General features: G+C 42.6%; 1 protein-coding gene across 13 annotated transcripts in view; it reads left to right on the forward strand.

Annotated features, from left to right (window-relative positions):
* The window catches only part of NIN (ninein), a 107522-nt gene that overhangs the window by 26762 nt on the left and 59873 nt on the right, over positions 1-20887 (forward strand). For 7 of the 13 annotated variants that reach the window (XR_009531731.1, XM_060096236.1, XM_060096227.1 and 4 more), the window contains exons 5-6: positions 2938-3027; positions 5406-5575. Coding sequence is in view for 12 of the 13 variants with exons in the window: in XM_060096236.1 (XP_059952219.1) it covers positions 2938-3027; positions 5406-5575 (260 nt within the window). In the remaining variant the exon portion in view is untranslated. The remainder of the gene's footprint in view (positions 1-2937; positions 3028-5405; positions 5576-20887) is intronic. The other 6 variants (XM_060096238.1, XM_060096239.1, XM_060096230.1 and 3 more) reach the window with 1 other exon arrangement.

Consider the following 20887-nt stretch of genomic DNA (forward strand, 5'->3'; position numbering starts at 1 on the left):
AGTGGGGTGCTAGTGGCTGGGAAGCAGCTGCCTTGGCAAGGGCTGTGTGCACACAAAGTGTTGGGGTGGGGAGCCTGCCTGCTGACGGTCCCTGCAGAGGCGGGGCACACTGGGAGGCAGAAGGAACCCGAAGGCTTTCCGGGTGTCTTTTTTTATGTCGTTCATTCTCTCTTGGCTTCTCTTCTCCCCTCGCTTCCTTGGGACATCTCCCTCCCCATCCCTTCTTCTTTCCACTTATCCAACTCGCCTCCACCCTCCTCTCCTCTCCTTCTTGGCCCCTCACTCCGTTCTTCTCCTACCTCTTGGTCCCCAATCCATCAGCTCCTCCTGCTTCCCCTCCCCCATCCCCACATAGGCCTCCAGCTCTCTGCCTGTCTTGTGTCCCTCACCCCCTCCCTTGCTATTGGTCTCAATCTCTCTGTCTCCTTCTGTGTTGGTCTCCCCTTTGATTCTTTTCTTCCCTTTTCTCTTATTTAGTATCAGGTGTGGGTTAAGCCCTGTGCAACGGTGCGTTCAGAGTAGGCGAGGAGGTGGGAGGTGCAGTGGGGCTGGTGGTGCTCATTTGCTGCGTGACTGCCTCTCGTGGGGGGCTTGTCCTGAGGTTTACACGTGCTTCATTTTTGACTCCTTATTTTCAGAGGGGTTTCAGGAATCCTGTGAGTTCGGCAGAAATGTAGTATAGAGGGCCTCAGATGATCCCCCTGTGCCCAGGTCCTTTGGAAGGGGGTGGGGTCTCTGGGAATGATTTCCCAGGTTAGCGAAATGGGGCAGGAAGGGAAGTAGAAAGCAAGGGGGTCTACATGAGCAATTCCAGAACAAGAAGATCAGCACCATAAAGGCAGGGCTTTCTTCTTCATCCTGGAAGTATCCTCAGGTCAGACAGGGAAGTTTTAATCAAAAAGTGATAAAATATCCATCTTATCCCTCAACAAGTACAATAGAATGCTTTGCCCATGGCAGGTGTCTGATAAATATAAGTTAAATGAATCCACCTAATACTGGAGTGCATCTTTGAAACTCTACTTTAACTTCCCATGTATGTGCTGAGGATGGCACCTCATCCCATGTCCTAAGCCTTGTGTTTTTCAAGAAAAGCATTGATGGAATAAATAGTGTTTAGGTTTTGGGGTAACGATTTCAGCTTCCTCTTGGGTCCTCATTGCTTTGCCTTTGGTCATTGGAAGAACTGAGTGTTCCAAGTGGCCATCCACATCACACACGTGGCTGGGGCAGTTCTGGGAGAGAGTACAGAGTGTGAACTGCCCTGCTCAGTTAGAGGGGGGAAGGGAGGGAGAGGCGGAGGGACAGGTGGGTGGCTGGTTGTTTTCCCTGCCTGCAGCTGGCCTGTTCCAAGTGGTCATTCTCGTTAACATTGAATTTCAATTTTTCTTTTATTATAAGTGCAAGACTGTGGTTCATCCTGATTCTGGAAAGTGAACATTATCACACCTCTGGACTTTCTCTTGGTGCATCTCATTGTGAGCTCTCCAGGGGCTCCAGGAGTCTTAAGACTCCTCTGGGCAGGCTGGGCTTGTCTGCTTTCCTTCAAAGCTCATTTGTATTTTTATGTAGTGATGCCAAATAGGGAAAATGGAAGATAGGAAAGAAGGGGAAATGGCTCAGAAGCTTGACAATCCAGGTAGAATCATAAATATACAGTCAAGGAAATAAAATACTGAAAGTACAAGCAGTCCTTTATATTTTGGTTTTTTTTTCCACTGGCATTTCATGTCCCTCCTTGGAGCTCATGATTGGTGCAGTTACTTACACTTACGTTAAAGGAAGCTGTATGTAAATAATTTCATTTCTTAATAAATTAAATAACCCTATATTATCTGGCATAGGTAAAATTGTTCCAGGATAAACCCCTGAAATACATACATCTGGATGTGCTCATAAAGTAAAGAAACTTTGCCCCAGGGCTGTGGTTTGGCAAGTCTTTGCTGGGCATGGTAAGGGAGGGGTAAGGCATTCTTTAATTTGGGTGGGCAAGAGTGTCTTGAAATCCCCACTGAGGCCTCCTGTTTGGTGGACTGCTGCTGTGCACTTGTAAAGCCCTGCTTGAGATTCATAAGGAGAACGCTGGAGTTTTCAAAGGCTTAGCGCAACAATGGCTGTTGACCATGAATGATCTCCTTACTTTTAATGCCTTTCTTCCCCTTCTTATCTTGTAAATACAATGAGGCTGATGCTCTAAATAAAAGAAGGCTGTATGAGTGTGTTCAAGTCTAAAATATAACTATTTGTAATTGGTGTGATTAGTGTAATTCTTTCTTGTATGGAAGTTTTGTGAAATTTCTTACGGGGAAACTTTAATGCCCCATTTTTCCTTTGTGCTAATATCTTTATTCAAAAAGATTCTACATTTTAATAGATTTCTCTAGAAATTGACTTTGTGATGTATGTACATTCTGTGAAAGATCTTAACTTCGAGTTTTAAGGATTAATTTAAAGTTCCCGGCAATGCAAAAATAAGTAAGTGTATAAATAAACCAAAACTCCACAGGATCCCTAATGTTTCACAGTCTATTATCTTTCATTGCTTAGAAAAAGAGCTATTTCAAATCTACCACTGCTCCCTACATAGCATGAAACATTTAGTAGTAAATATTTCATCCACAGGTGGATTTTGGATTAAATCACAGTGGGTTGTGTTTTGTTTGTTTGTTTTAAGACTGTGGCTTTGCCCCGCTGCTTTTTTTCCTCTGAAAAAGTGCAGCATGCATTCAGAGTTCCTTTGCCACTTCCTTCCCCAGACCATGACTTATGTTCTCATACTGGGAAAATCCCACGTTCCATTTTCTGACGTTATACATTTTCCCTTTAATCTTTTCCAAACCCCCATCATCACTAATGGTGTACCTTGTTGTCTGCCACAAAAATTTAAGAATATGTAATAAATTAAGGATGGTTCTACATTGCCTTTTATCTGACTAGCATCTGTGGGTGTCAGCTGCCAACAAGTAGCTCGGGTGTCTGGGCCGCTCCTGAATGCTCACAAGCTGACACACTGTCTTCTGATAAAAGGTACCTTCAAATATGCATGCGACTTTCAATATAACTTTTGTATGCTTGCACACTTCCTGTAAGAGAATCGCTCGACCTAATAAAATGACTTGGCTGGGACTTTGAAAAAGCTGGATATAAATATTGCTAGAAATTATAGAGCAAGCATAAATACTTCACTCTGAGCTTTGCCGAGCATTTTCAGGATGTTTCTGACCACAATTGTGAAACCTAAGCTTATCCCAGAGGAAGGGCATGGGAGGGGGGAGGACAGAGTTAGTCACGCAGGATCACCAGTCCTCCCAGGGAGACTACAAAGTAATAGCTGCCCCCTAACATGGTTTCAGTGGTGATAAAGGAAGGGTTTTGTTCTTGTAGTTCTTATCTAATCAGTTACCCTTGTTTTGAGGATCTGTGTACAGCCCTCATCTAAAAATCTACATGTCTGAGTTCAGACATACCTTGTTAAGACTGTCATGTTCAAACAGAGCACATATTATGTTCTCCAGAGAGACAGTATGTCCATGTGGGTGATAAGAACTGAAGTCAAAGCATTGCCAGTCTTATATGTTAATGGAATTTTTTTTTTTTTTCTTTTTGCGGTATGCGGGCCTCTCACCGCTGTGGCCTCTCCCGTTGCGGAGCACAGGCTCCGGACGCGCAGGCCCAGCGGCCATGGCTCACGGGCCCAGCCGCTCCGCGGCACATGGGATCCTCCCAGACCGGGACACGAACCCGTATCCCCTGCATCGGCAGGCGGACCCCCAACCACTGCGCCACCAGGGAGGCCGTAATGGAATATTTTGTTCTAATTCTGTTCAAGGTGCTAAAAAAGTGTGTCTCTAAGCTGACATTTCTAATGAGTGAAGTATTTATTTTATTGCTCTAAAGCTACCATTGTAGATAAAGGTTAGTATGTGGTGATGATGATGGTGGTGATGGTGGTGGTGCTGATGGTGATGATGATGGTGGTGGTGGTTTTGGTGGTGATGGTGGCGGTGGTGGTGGTGGTGATGGCGGTGGTGGTGATGGTGATGGTGGTGGTGGTGGTGGTGGTGGTAGTGATGATGTTGGTGATGGTGGTGGTGGTGATGGTGATGATGGTGGTGGTGGTGGTGGTGGTGATGGTGGTGGTGATGGTGGTGGTGGTGGTGATGGTGATGATGGTGGTGGTGGTGGTGGTGGTGGTGATGGTGGTGGTGATGAGGATGGTGATGGTGGTGGTGGTGATGGTGGTGGTGGTGCTGGTGCTGGTGATTGTGATGGTGGTGGTGCTGGTGATTGTGGTGGTGATGGTGGTGGTGCTGGTGATTGTGGTGATGAGGATGGTGATGGTGATGGTGGTGGTGATGGTGGTGGTGATGGTGATTGTGGTGGTGGTGATGGTAGTGGTGGTGGTGGTCATGGTGGTGATAGTGGTGGTGGTGGTGGTGATGACGGTGGTGGTGATGGTGGTGGTGGTGGTGGTAGTGATGATGATGGTGATGATGGTGATGGTGGTGGTGGTGATGGTGGTGATGGTGGTGGTGGTGATGGTGATGATGGTGGTGGTTGTGGTGGTGGTGGTGGTTGTGGTGGTGGTGGTGATGATGACGGTGGTGGTGGTGGTGAAGGTTGAACCTGAGACATGTTCTGCTGAATGCTGAAGTTCTTCAGGGTCAAGAGATGACTTTCTCCTTATACACATTCCTTTTATTTTGTACAACACGAAGCTCATGAAGAGAAAAGAACATAATATATTATTTTCTTAATGCAGTTTTGCATTTGCTATTTTATTCCACAGCTTTTAATTTTATAATGAGATCTTGATGACAAGTTTCATATGAACAGTGAGCTGTCATTATTGATTAGGATCCACTGTGTCAGTTTCTTTGTTCTGTCTTCTTGCTTGTCTGATGGATCAGATAGTGGAATGGTTAACAAAGGACTCACTAAGGTACTAGAGGGGTGTGTTCCAGACTAATTGGTGTGAATGCTAACTTTACAGTGCTGATCAGGTGTTCTTTTTATCATCATTTTCCAACGTGTCTCTGGTAGTATGATCCCTCCCTCTCGTTCCCTCTGTCTGCAAAACAGAGCTTAATAAACACATGAACAAATATGACCGCTTGCTTTGTCCTGATCTTAATTCCCTAGTTTTAAACAAATCCCTCACTGCTGGCTCCTCATCTCTCCCACCATATGCTGAGATATACTCAGGGTGCTATAAATCATTCGGAATTAGAAGCTGTGCTTTGCATCTGACTTACTGGCTCATATATCGCCCACGTCCACCGCAACTGGCAAACGGTGGTGGTTTATTTTGGGGCTGGTATAAGAGGCTGTGTCCAAAGGCAGTGTGTCAGATAGGGGCTGAGATTGTCATGTAATGTGGCCTCAACTCTTGTCTCCTTGCCCAGACTGCACTCTCGAAGCTCAGCCCAAATATGTTAGAGGTGGCAAGCGTTACGGACGAAGGTCCTTACCTGAGTTTCAAGGATCCATGGAGGAATTTGCAGAGGTGACAGTGATTGAGCCACTCGATGAAGAAGCAAGGCCTTCACACATCCCAGCCAGCGACCACAGTGAGGTAAGAAATTGGACAGGCACATCCTTCTGGATCACAGGTATGGATACCCATGGATAGCCACATCACAGTGGTGCAGAGACAGGAGAACTGAGGGGTTTATGGCTTTTCTCAGCCATTTTTTCAACTACTTGCTAATCTTATTACTTGCCTTTTGGATATATGTGACTACTTTTTCTATTGTTTATATGTTTCATCTCTGTTTCAACTTTTGGAGAACTGACCTTCCTGTGCATGCTTTATGTTTATACATTTTTGAATTCAGTTATTTTTATACTATCTGAGGTCTGCCACTTCTAGCTCTTCTTGGGAATATCTCTCTCCTCCACAGCACTGTTATTTTTAGTTATGTAAAAAGCTAACCAACTCCTTCCCCCCAGACTATAAGACAGCCGCCGTGACAGGTAAGAAATGAAAGCAGTGTGTTTAGGTATTTCAAGAGCCAGCATCTTGTCTTTTGTGGTGGGGCAAAGCAGCTTTGCAACTTCATCCTTGTCCCAGCGCTCAGCAGTTACCAGGGTTCTTAGTGGTTCTGTCCCACCGGGCATGTCTGGCTCCCCAGCAGTCAGAGATTACCCTGCCTCCCTCATCTCCCTTCTTTGCATTTGACACGGTGCTATAATCTACCAATAAAGGAGAAGCAGTGACATTTTCTTCTTTCTTTATGGCTCATTTACCAGCATACCGTTTATAGAACATGATTGAAAGTGCCATGCTGAGCAAGCTCTAAATATTTCTTGTAAATCCCAGCTTAGACTGGGGATGCAGATATTTCAGATGTTCATATAAGCTGGGAAGCAGACAAAGTGCCTCAAGTTTCTTAGTCTGTAGATCATAGGTTGTTAGGGGAGAATGAGTGTTTGTTGCTGTCTCAAGTCCATGTTCAGCTTGCTGAAATCTACAAGAAGCTTGCTCCAATAATGTCCCCAACAGTCAGACATCTGGCATCTTCACAAACCCAAAGGTACCCACAAACCCCACAAACTCAAAGGTAACTGGAAAGAGCTCAAGTATTGAACAAAAATGAAAACAACCACAAGTACTGCAATTTAGAAGACACGTGACTGGTCTGCTGATCAGACCACCTCTTTTTAAAATCAAGTGATACCTATCCTCACAATAGAAGTGAAGGAGCACTGGCAGAAATGTGAGCGAGAAGAGAGGAAGAAAAGCAGCTAGAGGGGATAAGGGAGATAGAAACCACAAAAATGGTGTGAGTAGTGCGGGTGAGAAGTGACAGGTGAAAACAGAAGGACCATGAGAAGCAAGAAGGAAAACATTGCCTAGAACATCACAGCACTGGGGACCAATGGGTCTGGGGCAGAGGCTACTTCCCATCTTGGTTCAGTCGGTTTTAGACCCTTTCTTGGGTCCCTTTGAGAATTTAGATAGGGCCCTTTCCCCAGTAAAACACATAGACTCACATGCACAAAAGCGTTATATGTACTATTTCAGGGAGGCAAGTAATTTGCATACATCAGTTATTGCAGGGTTCATAATATCTTGCTATCAGGAAGGGTATCATTTTATAACATTAAATCTGTTTCATAGCCCTAAATCGTGTGGAATGTATCTGAGACATTTCTCTGTGAAAAAATGGTTAAAATAGGTCTCAACACTTTACTGGGGGAAGCTTTTCTTATATAGAAAACACCTTGAAGTCTAGTATCTCCTTTCTCCAACTGTTTTCAATACCTGAGGCACTGTTACTTGGTGCTCACAAATTAAATGGTTGCTTGTTTTTTTGAGAAGAGAGTTTCTAGTTACCACCTGGGGATACTCAGAAATGTTCTTGAGCAGAGCTGATTTTGTTGCTGGCAGGATATTTCTTATATCCTTATTTAATCTTGTTTACTGATTTCCAGGGAGATTTACTGTTTAAAAAGTGAGGCTTTGGTTTTATGTGTACATAAAATGAAGGGTTGAGGCCTGAGTCTGGGCAAAATCTTGCTGCTTTTGTCTTAGTGAAAGGGTATGTTGGGAGAATCATTTCACCCCCAATGAACTTCAGCTTCCCTAACTCTTCCAGAAACCTCTTAGGTGTGACCTTTTGACACTATAGATAGAAGCTTTAATATAACAACCCACCATCAATAGAGAGCAAATAGAGTGCTGTGGAGAGTCATTTATCTCTGTGTCTGCTCTCCCCAAGGACTCTGACTTGACTTTGAGAGTCTGTTACATCCCAACCAGAAAGCCTATAGTAGAATCAGATAACACGTTTTTACCTCCCCCTTTTTTTAATTGCTGAAAGTGGACTCAAACCAAAGTTCATCCAGCTGCTTTCTTGCCTAAAAATGAAGTGTTTTGCTAGCTGAATGGAGCCAGTTTTCAAGTTGATTCATCACTTTACAAGGTTAATAGAATCATGTGTGATGTTTTTGATGTTCCTCTTGGCCGTAAGAAGGGCCAGGCCCCAGCTTCATGCAGTAACCATGGCCATGGGTCACGTGCGCTGCCCTCACGGGCTGTGGCATAATTTCTTCAGCATCGGTCTTGTTACATCCTGTTGTGTCAAGATAGCGCTCCTGTTTCCTGGCCAGTTTCTGCAATAGCCTCAGCAGTTGAGGGCCACTCAGTTGGCCAACACAGTTCAAGCTCTGGGCAGCATGGCCTTGCTCTAGAAACCCTCCTCCCTTCTACAGAAGCTGTCTAGGGCTCAGTGGAGTGCCAGGTCATCTTCCCTTTTCTAGAGTGGCCCTCAGGTCGGGAAGATGAGGAGAGCAAGATTCTCAATGAACTGTGGGATTTGTTTATTCTTAACTTACAAGGAGTTCAGAACCTGTCAGGAGTTCTTTATTGTACTTCTGGCTTTTTTTCTCCCTTTTGGTTGCTTCAGGCCCATTTCTCTCCTGCCCGTGGTGTTAAGAATTTTTTCCTTGGGTGTGTTTGTTATCAGGGACTCATACCTCATCTCAGTGCTGCTGGGCAGTATTGAAGATGGGAGGGGTCTGGGTCTCCCGTGACATGAATATTTCATGAGGAGTAGTGAGATGGGGAGCTGGAGACAAGCCTTCTTGGTTTGACTGTGAGTTTCTTTTGACTCCTGGGTCCTGGCTTAGGGGTTCCTAGCTTGCCCTGAGACTGCAGTTTCTCCTGTCCTCAGACAGGCCTCATTTTTCCTGAAGACCAGAGGACCTGAATCTGTTGTCAGAAGTTCTATGGAGGAGAAGTCTGGCTGTTGCTACCCAACAGGAGACTGATTTCAGCCCTAAGAAGAATCAAGTAATTATCTCATTTATCTGAGGACTTGGGAGGGGTGCAATGCAATGGAATGGTGTCACAAGCCACCTATAAAAGCTGTCCTCGTGGTGGCTCGCTTCCTTCTAGGAACTCATCCTGTAGGGATATGTGAGCAGACAGTCATCTGAAGGGATAAAAGAGTAATCCCTTCCCTGCTTCCCTCTGGGGTTGTTCAAGAGTTGGGGAATTGCTAAGAGTGGACATTTCATTCCCAGGCTCCTGGACTAGTGGTTCACAATGTTCTTTATGCATCGTTGTTTGGAAGGCCTTCTCCCACATGTACAACAAATATTTATTTATTTATTTATTCATTCATTCATTCATTCATTTATTGGCTGTGTTGGGCCTTCGTTGCTGTGCGCGGGCTTTCTCTAGTTGTGGCGAGCAGGGGCTACTCTTCTTTACGGTGCACGGGCTTCTCATTGCAGTGGCTTCTCTTGTTGCAGAGCATGGGCTCTAGGCTCCCGGGCTTTAGTATTGTGGCACGTGGACTCAGTAGTTGTGGCTCGTGAGCTCTAGAGCGCAGGCTCAGTAGTTATGGCGCACGGGCTTAGTTGCTCCGCGGCATGTGGGATCTTCCTGGACCAGGGCTTGAACCCATGTCCCTGCATTGTCAGGCAGATTCTTAACCACTGTGCCACCAGGGAAGCCCATGTACAATAAATTTATAGGTAATTCTCAGTAGTCATGATTCTCTGTAGTCTACTTGCAACTCCACCATTTCCCTCTCATCCAAGAAAACAGAAATGCAGGCAAGTAAGAGTGATGCTATTGTAGAGATTGCTTTCAAGCACCTAAATTTTTAACGTAAGTTCCACGTGAAGATCCAGGCTTCTTTAGTTACAGCAGTTTGGAACTCCCCCCATGACCATTCATGGTGCACCAGTGTGATGGCTTGGGTGAGAACCCATGTTGTGACTGTGGGATCGCAAGTGCTTCACACTTTGGCCTCATCCGCTGAATAGAATATATAAGTCTTAACCTTGTTATGAGGTTGTGTTCGACTTTTGTTTCAGTCCGCATGTTAAAGCTCGAACATAAATTGTAAACATTTTAATCATCTCCACCCTCCCCTCCCCCCAGCTTTGTTCAGGCAGTTTCTTTCCTGATGAAACAGAAAATATCTAACCTAACTATTAAGTGTGTCTCCCCTACCAAGTTTACTTTACAAGGCCTTAAAGCCTTTGCACAGGGAAAGACCACTGTAATCTTGCTAAATTTTCAGCACTAAAATGTGTATTTCAGAATTTCATTTAGAAACCCTGAAGCAAAATGTGCTAGTTCACAAGTGACAGGTGGGTTCCACTGTCTGGCTGAAATGTGCATTCACCTTCCAATTTACTGTGTTTACCTGGCAAATGGATCCCTTGGGAGTCTGACCTCTCATCTGGGGTGGTATTGAAAGGAAAGTGGTGATTTTTCTTTGTTTGTGGGATCATTTTCACTCAAGGCAATTCAGTTGGACATTCTATTCTGAATTAATCCAGACTAACAAAGGGCACATTCTGGAATTTTAGATTCTGAAGAGTATATATTCCCACCCCACCCCCATATATGCATATATGCAGTGGCTACTGAACTGACCTTGAATTTTATAAGGGTTTCTTCTAAGGGTAGCTGGAAGTTGGGGAGAAAAACAAAACTAATTCTTGGTTTTATTCTGCATTACTCAGACATGGTAGGAAGGGTTGACAATTAATACAATTGGGGCGGGGCCACTTTGCTTTCTGCCCTTGTTCAAAACAGGGGACACCTTGTTAACTGTTTTCCTCCACAGGGAATAAACTGGGTCTAGTAAGATTCTTATCAAGAGCCAGAGGCTTTAAACAATGATTTCTTCAACTGTAGACAATAGTAGTGTAAGCCAAAACCGTGCAGTTTAAGTGAGGACCTGAGAGAAAAGTTAAAGCCCATTGCTTCATTCAGCGGAGAATGGACAAGCAAATCAAGCCCTTGTGTCGGACTGTGAGGGTAGGAGGATGAGTGGTCGTTATTTAAAAACAAAAACAGAAACACAAAGAACCCCCAAACTGATTTTACTACCCTCCATAAAATCAATCTTCTTCCAGAAGTGCAAAACTGACTTGTGTCCCCCTTTTGTTCATTTTCATATATGCATAACTTTGTGGTTGAACTTCATAAATTATTCATTTACATTGTATAGAGTAAATATTTAATTCTGGAGCAAACTTCTTAATGACTGAGAGAAGTTTTTCTAAGAGCTTTTGTAGTTGAAATGCACCTATTTTCCAGTTACTCGCCCGTTACATTTTTTGTTCTAGTCTTTGACAAAGTAAGCAATTTCATTACTGATGCCATTCGTTTCCATCAGATAATATGACATCATCAGGATAGGTTTTTGGTTTTTTTTCCCCTTTATATTTCTTGAGTATTATTAGATCATCTCCAGCTATTCTCAGAGATGAAACACTCATTCAAGATGCAACTATACATCACTTGAAAGTGATATAAAGAAGCCCCTTCAAAGCTAATAAGATGTTTTCATTCTAACACAGATTCAGCTTTCAGACTTTCAGGCTTTGCTGTTCTGCTAAGTCCTCCTGACTTGATCCCAGAGGAAATTCCCTTGGAGTCTAGCCCTCATTCTCACCTCCTTGCAGGTCAACAATTTCTAATATTTATTTTCTAACTAGAAAATAAAATAGACAACACATCAAAAATTAACAAGTTAATTTTAATGCTAATAGTAACATTTTCCAACTATACCATTAAGTCTTTTTCAAATAGGAGAGCAGTATTCACTATCTGTTGAGAACAACTCTGATAAGCAGGATACCACAAGCAGATGTATGAAAGAATCCCTTTCCTGTAAGGACTTTAAAATCCAGTGAAACAAAACCAGTCCCCAACCTTGGTAGAAGGGGCTTAAGGCTGGGATTCCTTTAGATTCAGCATTTCTTCACACTGGCAGTACTGAAGGCTGTTTGGCAGGACTCATCTAAATGTGTGTGCATTTAAAAATCATACACTAATTCTTGTTATCCGCAACACTTACTTGTAGCTTTTAACTGCTTTTAAAGATAAAGGAACTGATTTGCATTCTAGTCATGACAGCCCTGCAACTGAGCAGCTTGTCCCTGGGTTCAGAATAGAGAGATTGGGAGCGGGGCTGTCAGGCCCCCTTTCATCGCCCCTTTGCCTTCCTTCAGATGCGGGAGAGGTGGAGATGAAGTCCTAAGAAGCATGTCCCTGCAGGAACAGTAGCCAGCCTTGCTGGGTGCACTTAGCTTCCAGTACCTGCCCAGAGCACGGGCTTTGTCAGTATTTAGGATTGTTAAATATGCTATAGATGCTGTGTTTTTAAAAGTCCTAAGGTTTCCATCATAAGTATCTCCTAAACTGATCCTGTTTTTCTGCAGAGACTTCCTGTGCTTAAGTGTGCTGCTCTTGTAAAATGGACACTATGGCTCAGTGTGCTGGGGGAGCTTTGTTGCTTTAATAAATTTCTTTTCTCTTCTCTCTGGGCTTGCAAGACTTTCCCTTTTACAAAAAAAAAAAAAAAAAAAAAAATCTGCTTAAGGCTGCTGAGATCAGTCCAGCAACCTCTGCTGGGAAAGAATAGCCCCGTGTGTGCCCCCAATAATCGCTTTAATTAGCCGAACATTCTGAGGGGCACAGAGGTCTGCGTCGGAGCAGATGGCTGGTGGGTCTGCGGCTGGGCTCCTGTGGGCAGGGGCTGCACCAGACCCACAGGCTGCAGATGCTGGCCCGGCCTCGGGGCTGGAAGCCCTGGGATCCAAGAGGCTCGGGCCATCTGTTCCGCCGTCCAGCGAAGCAGATCTCCTTCCAAAGAAAGCATTCCTGAGAGCAGTGCAGCCCACAGGTGCAGGGCACCCTCGTCCAGCTGTAGGACAGCCCGAGAGCTGACCACAGTGGCCAGCGTGACTGAGACGCATAGCCCACGGCGGGGGTGTGTGGGACTCCCTTTGTCTGCCTACCTGGCGGTGCAGGGCACTTCTTTCTGCAGCAGCCATTTTAGGACCGGGCAACCTCTGACCGTCTCCCCTTTGTCTGCTCTCACGGGGCCTATTGGCCAGCACACATGGCATGGTGGGCCCTGCCAGATGTGGCCACCCAGGGGACACTGTCCACAGCACGGAGGGCCCCGGGGAGGCCCTGCTCCTACGTTGAATCAAAAGTTGATTGCTTCATCACAACTAACACACTTAAAGCTGGAGTTTCTACAGAGTTTCTTCTGGGTTTGTTCTTAAAGCTGACACTGGTCTGTCTGCTGTTTCTTTCCTCTGCCATTGTCCTAGTGTTGAACACCCAGGTAGTAGGAATAGTAATTATAAAATTTATTTACATAACAGACAGCACTTAATTTGCAGCAGGCACTGTTTCAAGTGCTTTCCAAAAACTAGCACACCCTCGTAGGTAGGTATTATTCACTTACCCCCGAGGAAACTGAGGCACACAGGGATTAAGTAACTTGCCCAAGCTTGCACAGCCAGTAAGTGAAGAGTCCGGCTCTGGAGTCTAAACCCTTAACCACTTCATTGTTCTGGCTGAAATAATAACAAGAGCTAACATTTCCTAAGAGCCAGGCATATGCCTCCATGTCCCTATCAGGTGAGTCACTCCCACGTCGCAGATGAAGTAAGGTATCGAGGGGTCACACAAAGTGGCAGGGCCAGACTTAACCCCGGAAATCTCCCCCGGCTACCATTTTGCCTCCAGAGTCAGGAATTGCTGAATGATTTTTTAAAATTTATTAATATCCATTCTTTCTCCAGTGAGAGGCTACATAAGATTTCAAAGGAAAAAGTTGAAAATCCTTTTTTATGAATAGTATGGAGAACACATCCCAGCAATTGCCACCCCCTTCCTCTCCCACTTTTCCAGAGGTGTTTGCGATTACCTCCCTTCCAGTACTCATGGCTGATCTGTGTCTAGAGGCCATCTGCCAGGCTTTCACTGTGCTGGGTAAACCGTCAGCAATTAAAAGACCTTGTTCCAGAGTGATGCCTCCTTTTATTGGTGGCGTTCCAGTAGCCGAATGATCAAATCCCCCCCAACCTTCTAACCTGCCTTCCCTTCCCTCTCCCCCTGCTTTTTAATTGGAACTACTGGCCCCAGGCAGTGAGAATGAAAATAAAAGAGCCATGAATGAATTGAATCTGCTCCCACCCACCCCCCACCCCACTGAAAATGCAATTTAATAACAAACATTCAGCCACCCATGTGCTTACCCCTTCTTAAAGGAATAGGCCCTTGGGGGAGACAGGGAAGAAGCATAACAAAACACCTGGGTGGCAAACTCAATCTCCAGTTGAAGTGGTCTTGGAATGAAAATGTAGCCCTTAGCATAAGCTTGCTTCTCCTTCTAGCAGGGGTGGTCTTAGCTGGATCTAGGCTTCTTACACAGGGCCATGGAGAAATGCTTGGGAAATCGTTACCCTTGGAGATGTTAAAATAAGTTATCCCTTACCTTGCCAATACTTGCCCTAAGAGTTTGTGTGAAATCACTTAAACTGCTGTACCTGACGCCATTGGGTTAGGCTGTCTGAAGAATGCCTCTTTGGATGGCTGTGGTCACAGTCCCCAAGGCAGGTCTCAGACGAGTGTTCTTGATCTTCCCACACTCTGCTAAGTTTAGGAGGCATTGGCACAGAGCAGCTTTCACCCTCCTGAAAGTGCCTGGACCTCCCACCAAGCATGGTCTCTCCATCACAGGTCACAGTACAGGAGGACATGGCTGACTAGCAGAGTGGTACATACCAAGGCCACAGAAGTTTCCCTTTCTCCCCACCCCCAGGTCACAGGGAATTCATTTAGTGAGAATTCAGGGGCAGGTGGGCAAAAGAAATAGTGAAGTTGTACCTATTTATATGGTATAAACAACATTTATAACAGTAAGGGAAATAAAATGGTTTCCCATATTCCCTCAACCAAGTATATATATATATACTTATTGTCTCTGTTTCCTTCCAGTCTTTGTCTAATTGTATAAATGTTTTTTTTTCCAGTGGTAATCATAGTGTTGATGACATTTTTGTTGTGGTCTTTCATTTAACATTTCATGTTTTTCATGCTCCTACATGGTTTTATAATTATACTTTTATCGACTACATTATGATGTATCATTATACTTTATGCCCCATTGTTGAATATTTAAATTGTTTTCAGTACTTTACTTTTACAGAAAGTGCTAAATGTACATATTTACATATATACTTTTTTTCTTTCTTTGATTTTATTGCCATCAGGAATCATATGAAACTGGATCAAAGAGCATGAACATTTTCATGACTTTTGATACATAAAGCCATTTTCTTTACTAAAAGAGTAATATCGATTTATATTGTTACCAGTAACATAAACAGGCCTATTTTAAATCATAACCTTGTTGGTAATAGGAGTTATATTCTTAAATACTTTGCTAATTTGATGGGAACAAAAAGATTCCTTGGTTTTAATTTATACTTCTTTGATTGCTATTGAAATGAACCTTTCCCCATATCTGTTTAATTGTGTTGCTTCTTATGTGAATTGTCTGTTTGTATTCTTTGCATATCTGCTGGATACTTGGCACTTTTCTTACAAATTTATATAAATAACTGGTACTCCCCAGGGTCACTCAAATTAGTGCTTTAAGTTTGAACATGGTAATGAAAAAAACCTGCAAATATAAACCTAACATATACTACATAAACATGTGTCCAAGAAAAATAATATCAAATTTTATAGTGCTTATTAGGTGCCAGGCACAATTCTAAGCATTTTACCCAGCTCTGTGAAATATGTACTACTTTATTCCCATTTTATAGATGGAGAAACTGAGGCAAAAGAGGTTAAGAAACTTATCCAAGGTTAACCCAGTAAGTAAGCCAGGATTCAGAGCCAGGCAGTCTGGCTTCCAACCTCGATTTCTTACTAGTTAGAGGTGAGAATCAGGGCAAGAGGGCAGCCGGGAAGAGTAGATCAGATAAGGCACCCAGTTGCATAGACTCATGAGATGTTGGAAACTGTATATTGGAGCCTCTTGCTCCTTTGAACTAATTAATTGCTCACTGGTTTCAAATGGATCAAGAAGTAAGTGAGCAAATGTAAGAAATAAACTTTTCTGTAGCAAGATACATACCTTGTTGCTTTCTTACCAAGGATTTTTTGAAGGTATGTGTTTGCATTTTTCCAGCTGTGTATCCCAGCAGGGCCTTGTCCAGTGATACATATTCTCCTGCCATTTCTCATGTCAGCTTGTGCTGTTAAAAATCATCCCTTACTAGTAATTTGGTAGGTTTTATTTTGATGGTTCTCAGATGATAGAGACCTATTTTTTTTTGGCTTTTTAAAATTTTTAATTTTTTTTTTTTTTTTAAATTTTTAATATTTTTTAAATTGCAGTATAGTTGACTTACAATGCTGTGCCAGTCTCTGCTGTACAGCAAAGTGACTCAGTTGTACACATACATTTTTTAAAATATTCTTTTCCATTATGGTTTATCACAGGATATTAAATATAGTTCCCTGTGTTATACAGTAGGACCTTGTTGTTTATCCATCCTATATATAATAGTTTACATCTGCTAATCCCAAACTCCCAGTCCTTCCCTCCCCCTTTTTTTATGGCTGAGTAGTATTCCATTGTATATATGTACCACATCTTCTTTATCCATTCATCTGTCAATGGACATTTTGGTTGTTTTCATGTTTTGGCTATTGTGAATAGTGCTGCTATTAACATAAGGGTTCATGTACCTTTTTGAATTATAGTTTTGTCTGGGTATATGCCCAGGAGTGGGATTGCTGGATCATAGAGTAATTCTATTTTTAGTTTTCTGAGGAACCTCCACACTGTTTTCCATAGTGGCTGCACCAGCTTACATTCCCACCAATAGTGTAGGAGGGTTCTCTTTTCTCCACACTCTCTCTAGCATTTGTTATGTGTAGACATTTTAATGATGGCCATTCTGACTGGTGTGAGGTGATACCTCACTGTACTTTTGATTTCCATTTCTCTAATAATTAGTGATGGTGTGCATCTTTTCATGTGTCTACTGGCCATCTGCATGTCTTCTTTGGAGAAATGTCTATTAAGGTCTTCAGCCCATTTTTCAATTGGGTTGTTTTTCTGTTGTTGAGTTGTATGAGCTGTTTGTATATCTTGGAGATTAAGCCCTTGTCTGTTGCATCACTTGCAAATATTTTCTCTCATTCCATAGGTTGTCTTTTCGTTTTTGTTTTCGTTGTTGTTGTTGTTGTTTTTATGGTTTCCTTTGCTGTGCAAAAGCCTGTATGTTTGATTAGGTCCCATTTGTTTATTTTTGTTTTCATTTCTATTGCCCTGGGAGACTGACCTAAGAAAACATTGATACAATTTATGTCAGAGAATATTTTGCCTATGCTCTCTTCTAGGAGTTTTATGGTGTCATGTTTTATGTTTAACTCTTTAAGCCATTTTCAGTTTATTTTTTTGGATGGTTTGAGTGTGTTTTCTAATTTCATTGATTTACATGTAGCTGTCCAACTTTCCCAACACCACTATTTTATTTGTGTTAGGTGGATTGAATAGATTTCATTTTAGGGTGTTTCCAACTTATATACTGAATACTGAATTTTCACCATTTTGGGTGCCAAAGTAGTACGAGCATTTCAATCATTTGCTCTATTGGGTGAGGAAATAAATGTGGAGGGACAGACAGGCAGGATGCTTTTATTCGTGGGGCTTTATTGACTTAAAACTTTAAAAATAAAAACAGGAGGGGACCTTCAAGATGGTAGAGGAGTAAGACGTGGAGATCACCTTCCTTCCCACAAATACATCAAAAATACATCTACACATGGAGCAACTGCTACAAAACACCTACTGAATGCTGGCAGAAGACCTCAGACTTCCCCAAAGGCAGGAAACTCCCCACGTACCTGGCCAAGTGGCTGACAGGGTCTTGGTGCTCTGGCTGGGTATCAGGCTTGAGCCTCTGAAGTGGGAGAGCTGAGTTTAGGACATTGGTCCACCAGAGACCTCCCGGCCCCACGTAATATCAAACAGCAAAAGCTCCCCCAGAGATCTCCATCTCAATGCTAAGACCCAGCTCCACACAACAACCAGGAAGCTACAGTGCTGGACACCCTATGTCAAACAATGGCAAGACAGGAACACAACCCCACCCATTAGCAGAGAGGCTCCCTAAAATCATAATAAATTCACAGACACACCAAAACACACCACTGGCAGTGGTCCTGCCCACCAGAAATACAAGATCCAGTCTCATCCACCAGAACACAGGCATCAGTACCCTCACCAAGAAAGCCTACACAACCCACTGAACCAACCTTACCCACTGGGGGCAGACACCAAAAACAACAGGAGCTACGAACCTGCAGCCTGTGAAAAGCACACCCCAAACATAGGAAGTTAAGCAAAATGAGAAGACAGAGAAATACACACCAGATGAAGGAGCAGGGTAAGAACCCACCAGACCAAACAAATGAAGAGGAAATAGGTAGCCTACCTGAAAAAGAATTCAGAATAATGATAGTAAAGATGATCCAAAATCTTGGAAATAGAATGGACAAAATACAAGAAACGTTTAACGAGGACCTAGAAGAACTAAAGAGCAAACAAACAACGATGAACAACACAATAAATGAAATTTAAAATTCTCCAGGAGGAATTGATAGCAGAATAACTGAGGCAAAAGAATGGATAAGTGACCCAGAAGATAAAATAGTGGAAATAACTACCACAGAGCAGAATAAAGAAAAAAGAAGAGAATTGAGGACAGTCTCAGAGACCTCTGGGACAACCTTAAACACACCAACATTCGAATTATAGGGGTTCCAGAAGAAGAAGAGAAAAGAAAAGGGACTGAGAAAATATTTGAAGAGATTATAGTTGAAAACTTCCCTAATATGGGAAAGGAAATAGCCAATCAAGTCCAGGAAGCACAGAGACTCCCATACAGGATAAATCCAAGGATAAACAGGCCAAGACACATATTAATCAAACTATCAAGAATTAAATACAAAGGAAAAATATTAAAAGCAGCAAAGGAAAAGCAACAAATAACATACAAGGGAATCCTCATAAGGTTAACAGCTGATCTTTCAGTAGAAACTCTGCAAGCCAGAAAGGAGTAGCAGGACATATTTAAAGTGATGAAAGGGAAAAATCTACAACCAAGATTACTCTACCCAGCAAGAATCTCATTCAGATTCGACGGAGAAATTAAAACCTTTACAGACAAGCAAAAGCTAAGAGAACTCAGCACCATGAAACGAGCTTTAGAACAAATGCTAAAGGAACTTCTCTAGGCAGGAAACACAAGAGAAGGAAAAGACCTACAATAACAAACCCAAAACAATTAAGAAAATGGTAATAGGAACATACATATCAATAACTACCTTGAATGTAAATGGGTAAATGCTCCAACCAAAAGACATAGATTGGCTGAATGGATACAAAAACAAGACCCGTATATATGCTGTCTACAAGAAACCCACTTCAGACCTAGGGACACATACAGACTGACAGTGAGGGGATGGAAAAAGATATCCCATGCAAATGGAAATCAAGGGAAAGCTGGAGTAGCAATTCTCATTTCAGACAAAATAGACTTTAAAACAAAGACTATTACAGGAGACAAAGAAGGACACTACATAATGACCAAGGAATCAATGCAAGAAGAAGATATAACAATTGTAAATATTTATGTACCCAACATAGGAGCACCGCAATTTATAAGGCAAATGCTAACAGCCATAAAAGGGGAAATTGACAGTAACACAATCATAGTAGGGGACTTTAACACCCCACTTTCACCAATGGACAGATCATCCAAAATGAAAATAAATAAGGAAACACAAGGTTTAAATGACACATTAAACGAGATGGACTTAATTGATATTTTTAGGACATTCCATCCAAAAACAACAGAATACACTTTCTTCTCAAGTGTTCATGGAACATTCTTCAGGATAGACCATATCTTGGGTCACAAATCAAGCCTTGGTAAATTTAAGAAAATTGAAATCGTATGAAGTATCTTTTCCAACCACAACGCTATGAGACTAGATATCAATTATGGGAAAAAAACTGTAAAAAATACAAACACATGGAGGCTAAACAATACACTACTTAATAACCAAGTGATCACTGAAGAAATCAAAGAGGAAATCAAAAAATGCCTAGAGGGCTTCCCTGGTGGCGCAGTGGTTGAGAGTCCGCCTGCCGATGCAGGGGACACGGGTTCGTGCCCCGATCCCGGAAGATCCCACATGCCGCGGAGCGGCTGGGCCCGCGAGCCATGGCTGCGGAGCCTGTGTGTCCGGAGCCTGTGCTCCGCAACGGGAGAGGCCACAGCAGTGAGAGGCCCGCGTACAGCAAAAAAAAAAAAAAAAAAAAAAAAAATGCCTAGAAACAAATGACAATGGAGACACGACGATCCAAAACCTATGGGATGCAGCAAAAACAGTTCTAAGAGGGAAGTTTTTAGCAATACAATCCTACCTCAAGAAACAAGAAACGTCTCAAATAAACAACCTAACTTTAAACCTAAAGCAATTAGAGAAAGAACAAAAGAAAACCCAGAGTTAGCAGAAGGAAAGAAATCATAAAGATCAGATCAGAAATAAATGAAAAAGAAATGAAAGAACAATAGCAAAGATCAATAAAACTAAAAGCTAGTTCTTTAAGAAGATAAACAAAATTGATAAACCATTAGCCAGACTCATAAAGAAAAAAAGGGTGAAGACTCAAACCAATAGAATTAGAAATGAAAAAGTAGAAGTAACACCTGACACTGCAGAAATACAAAGGATCATGAGAGATTACTACAAGCAACTGTATGCCAATAAAATGGAGAACCTGGAAGAAATGGACAAATTCTTAGAAAAGCACAAGCTTCCGAGACTGAACCAGGAAGAAATAGAAAATATAAACAGACCAATCACAAGTGCTGAAATTGAAACTGTGATAAAAAATCTTCCAACAAACAAAAGCCCAGGACCAGATGGCTTCACAGGCGAATTCTATCAAACATTTAGAGAAGAGCTAAAACCTGTCCTTCTCAAACTCTTCCAAAATATAGCAGAGGGAGGAACACTCCC

This window comes from Mesoplodon densirostris, chromosome 4 (assembly GCF_025265405.1).
Source record: "Mesoplodon densirostris isolate mMesDen1 chromosome 4, mMesDen1 primary haplotype, whole genome shotgun sequence".
NCBI lineage: Eukaryota > Metazoa > Chordata > Mammalia > Artiodactyla > Ziphiidae > Mesoplodon > Mesoplodon densirostris.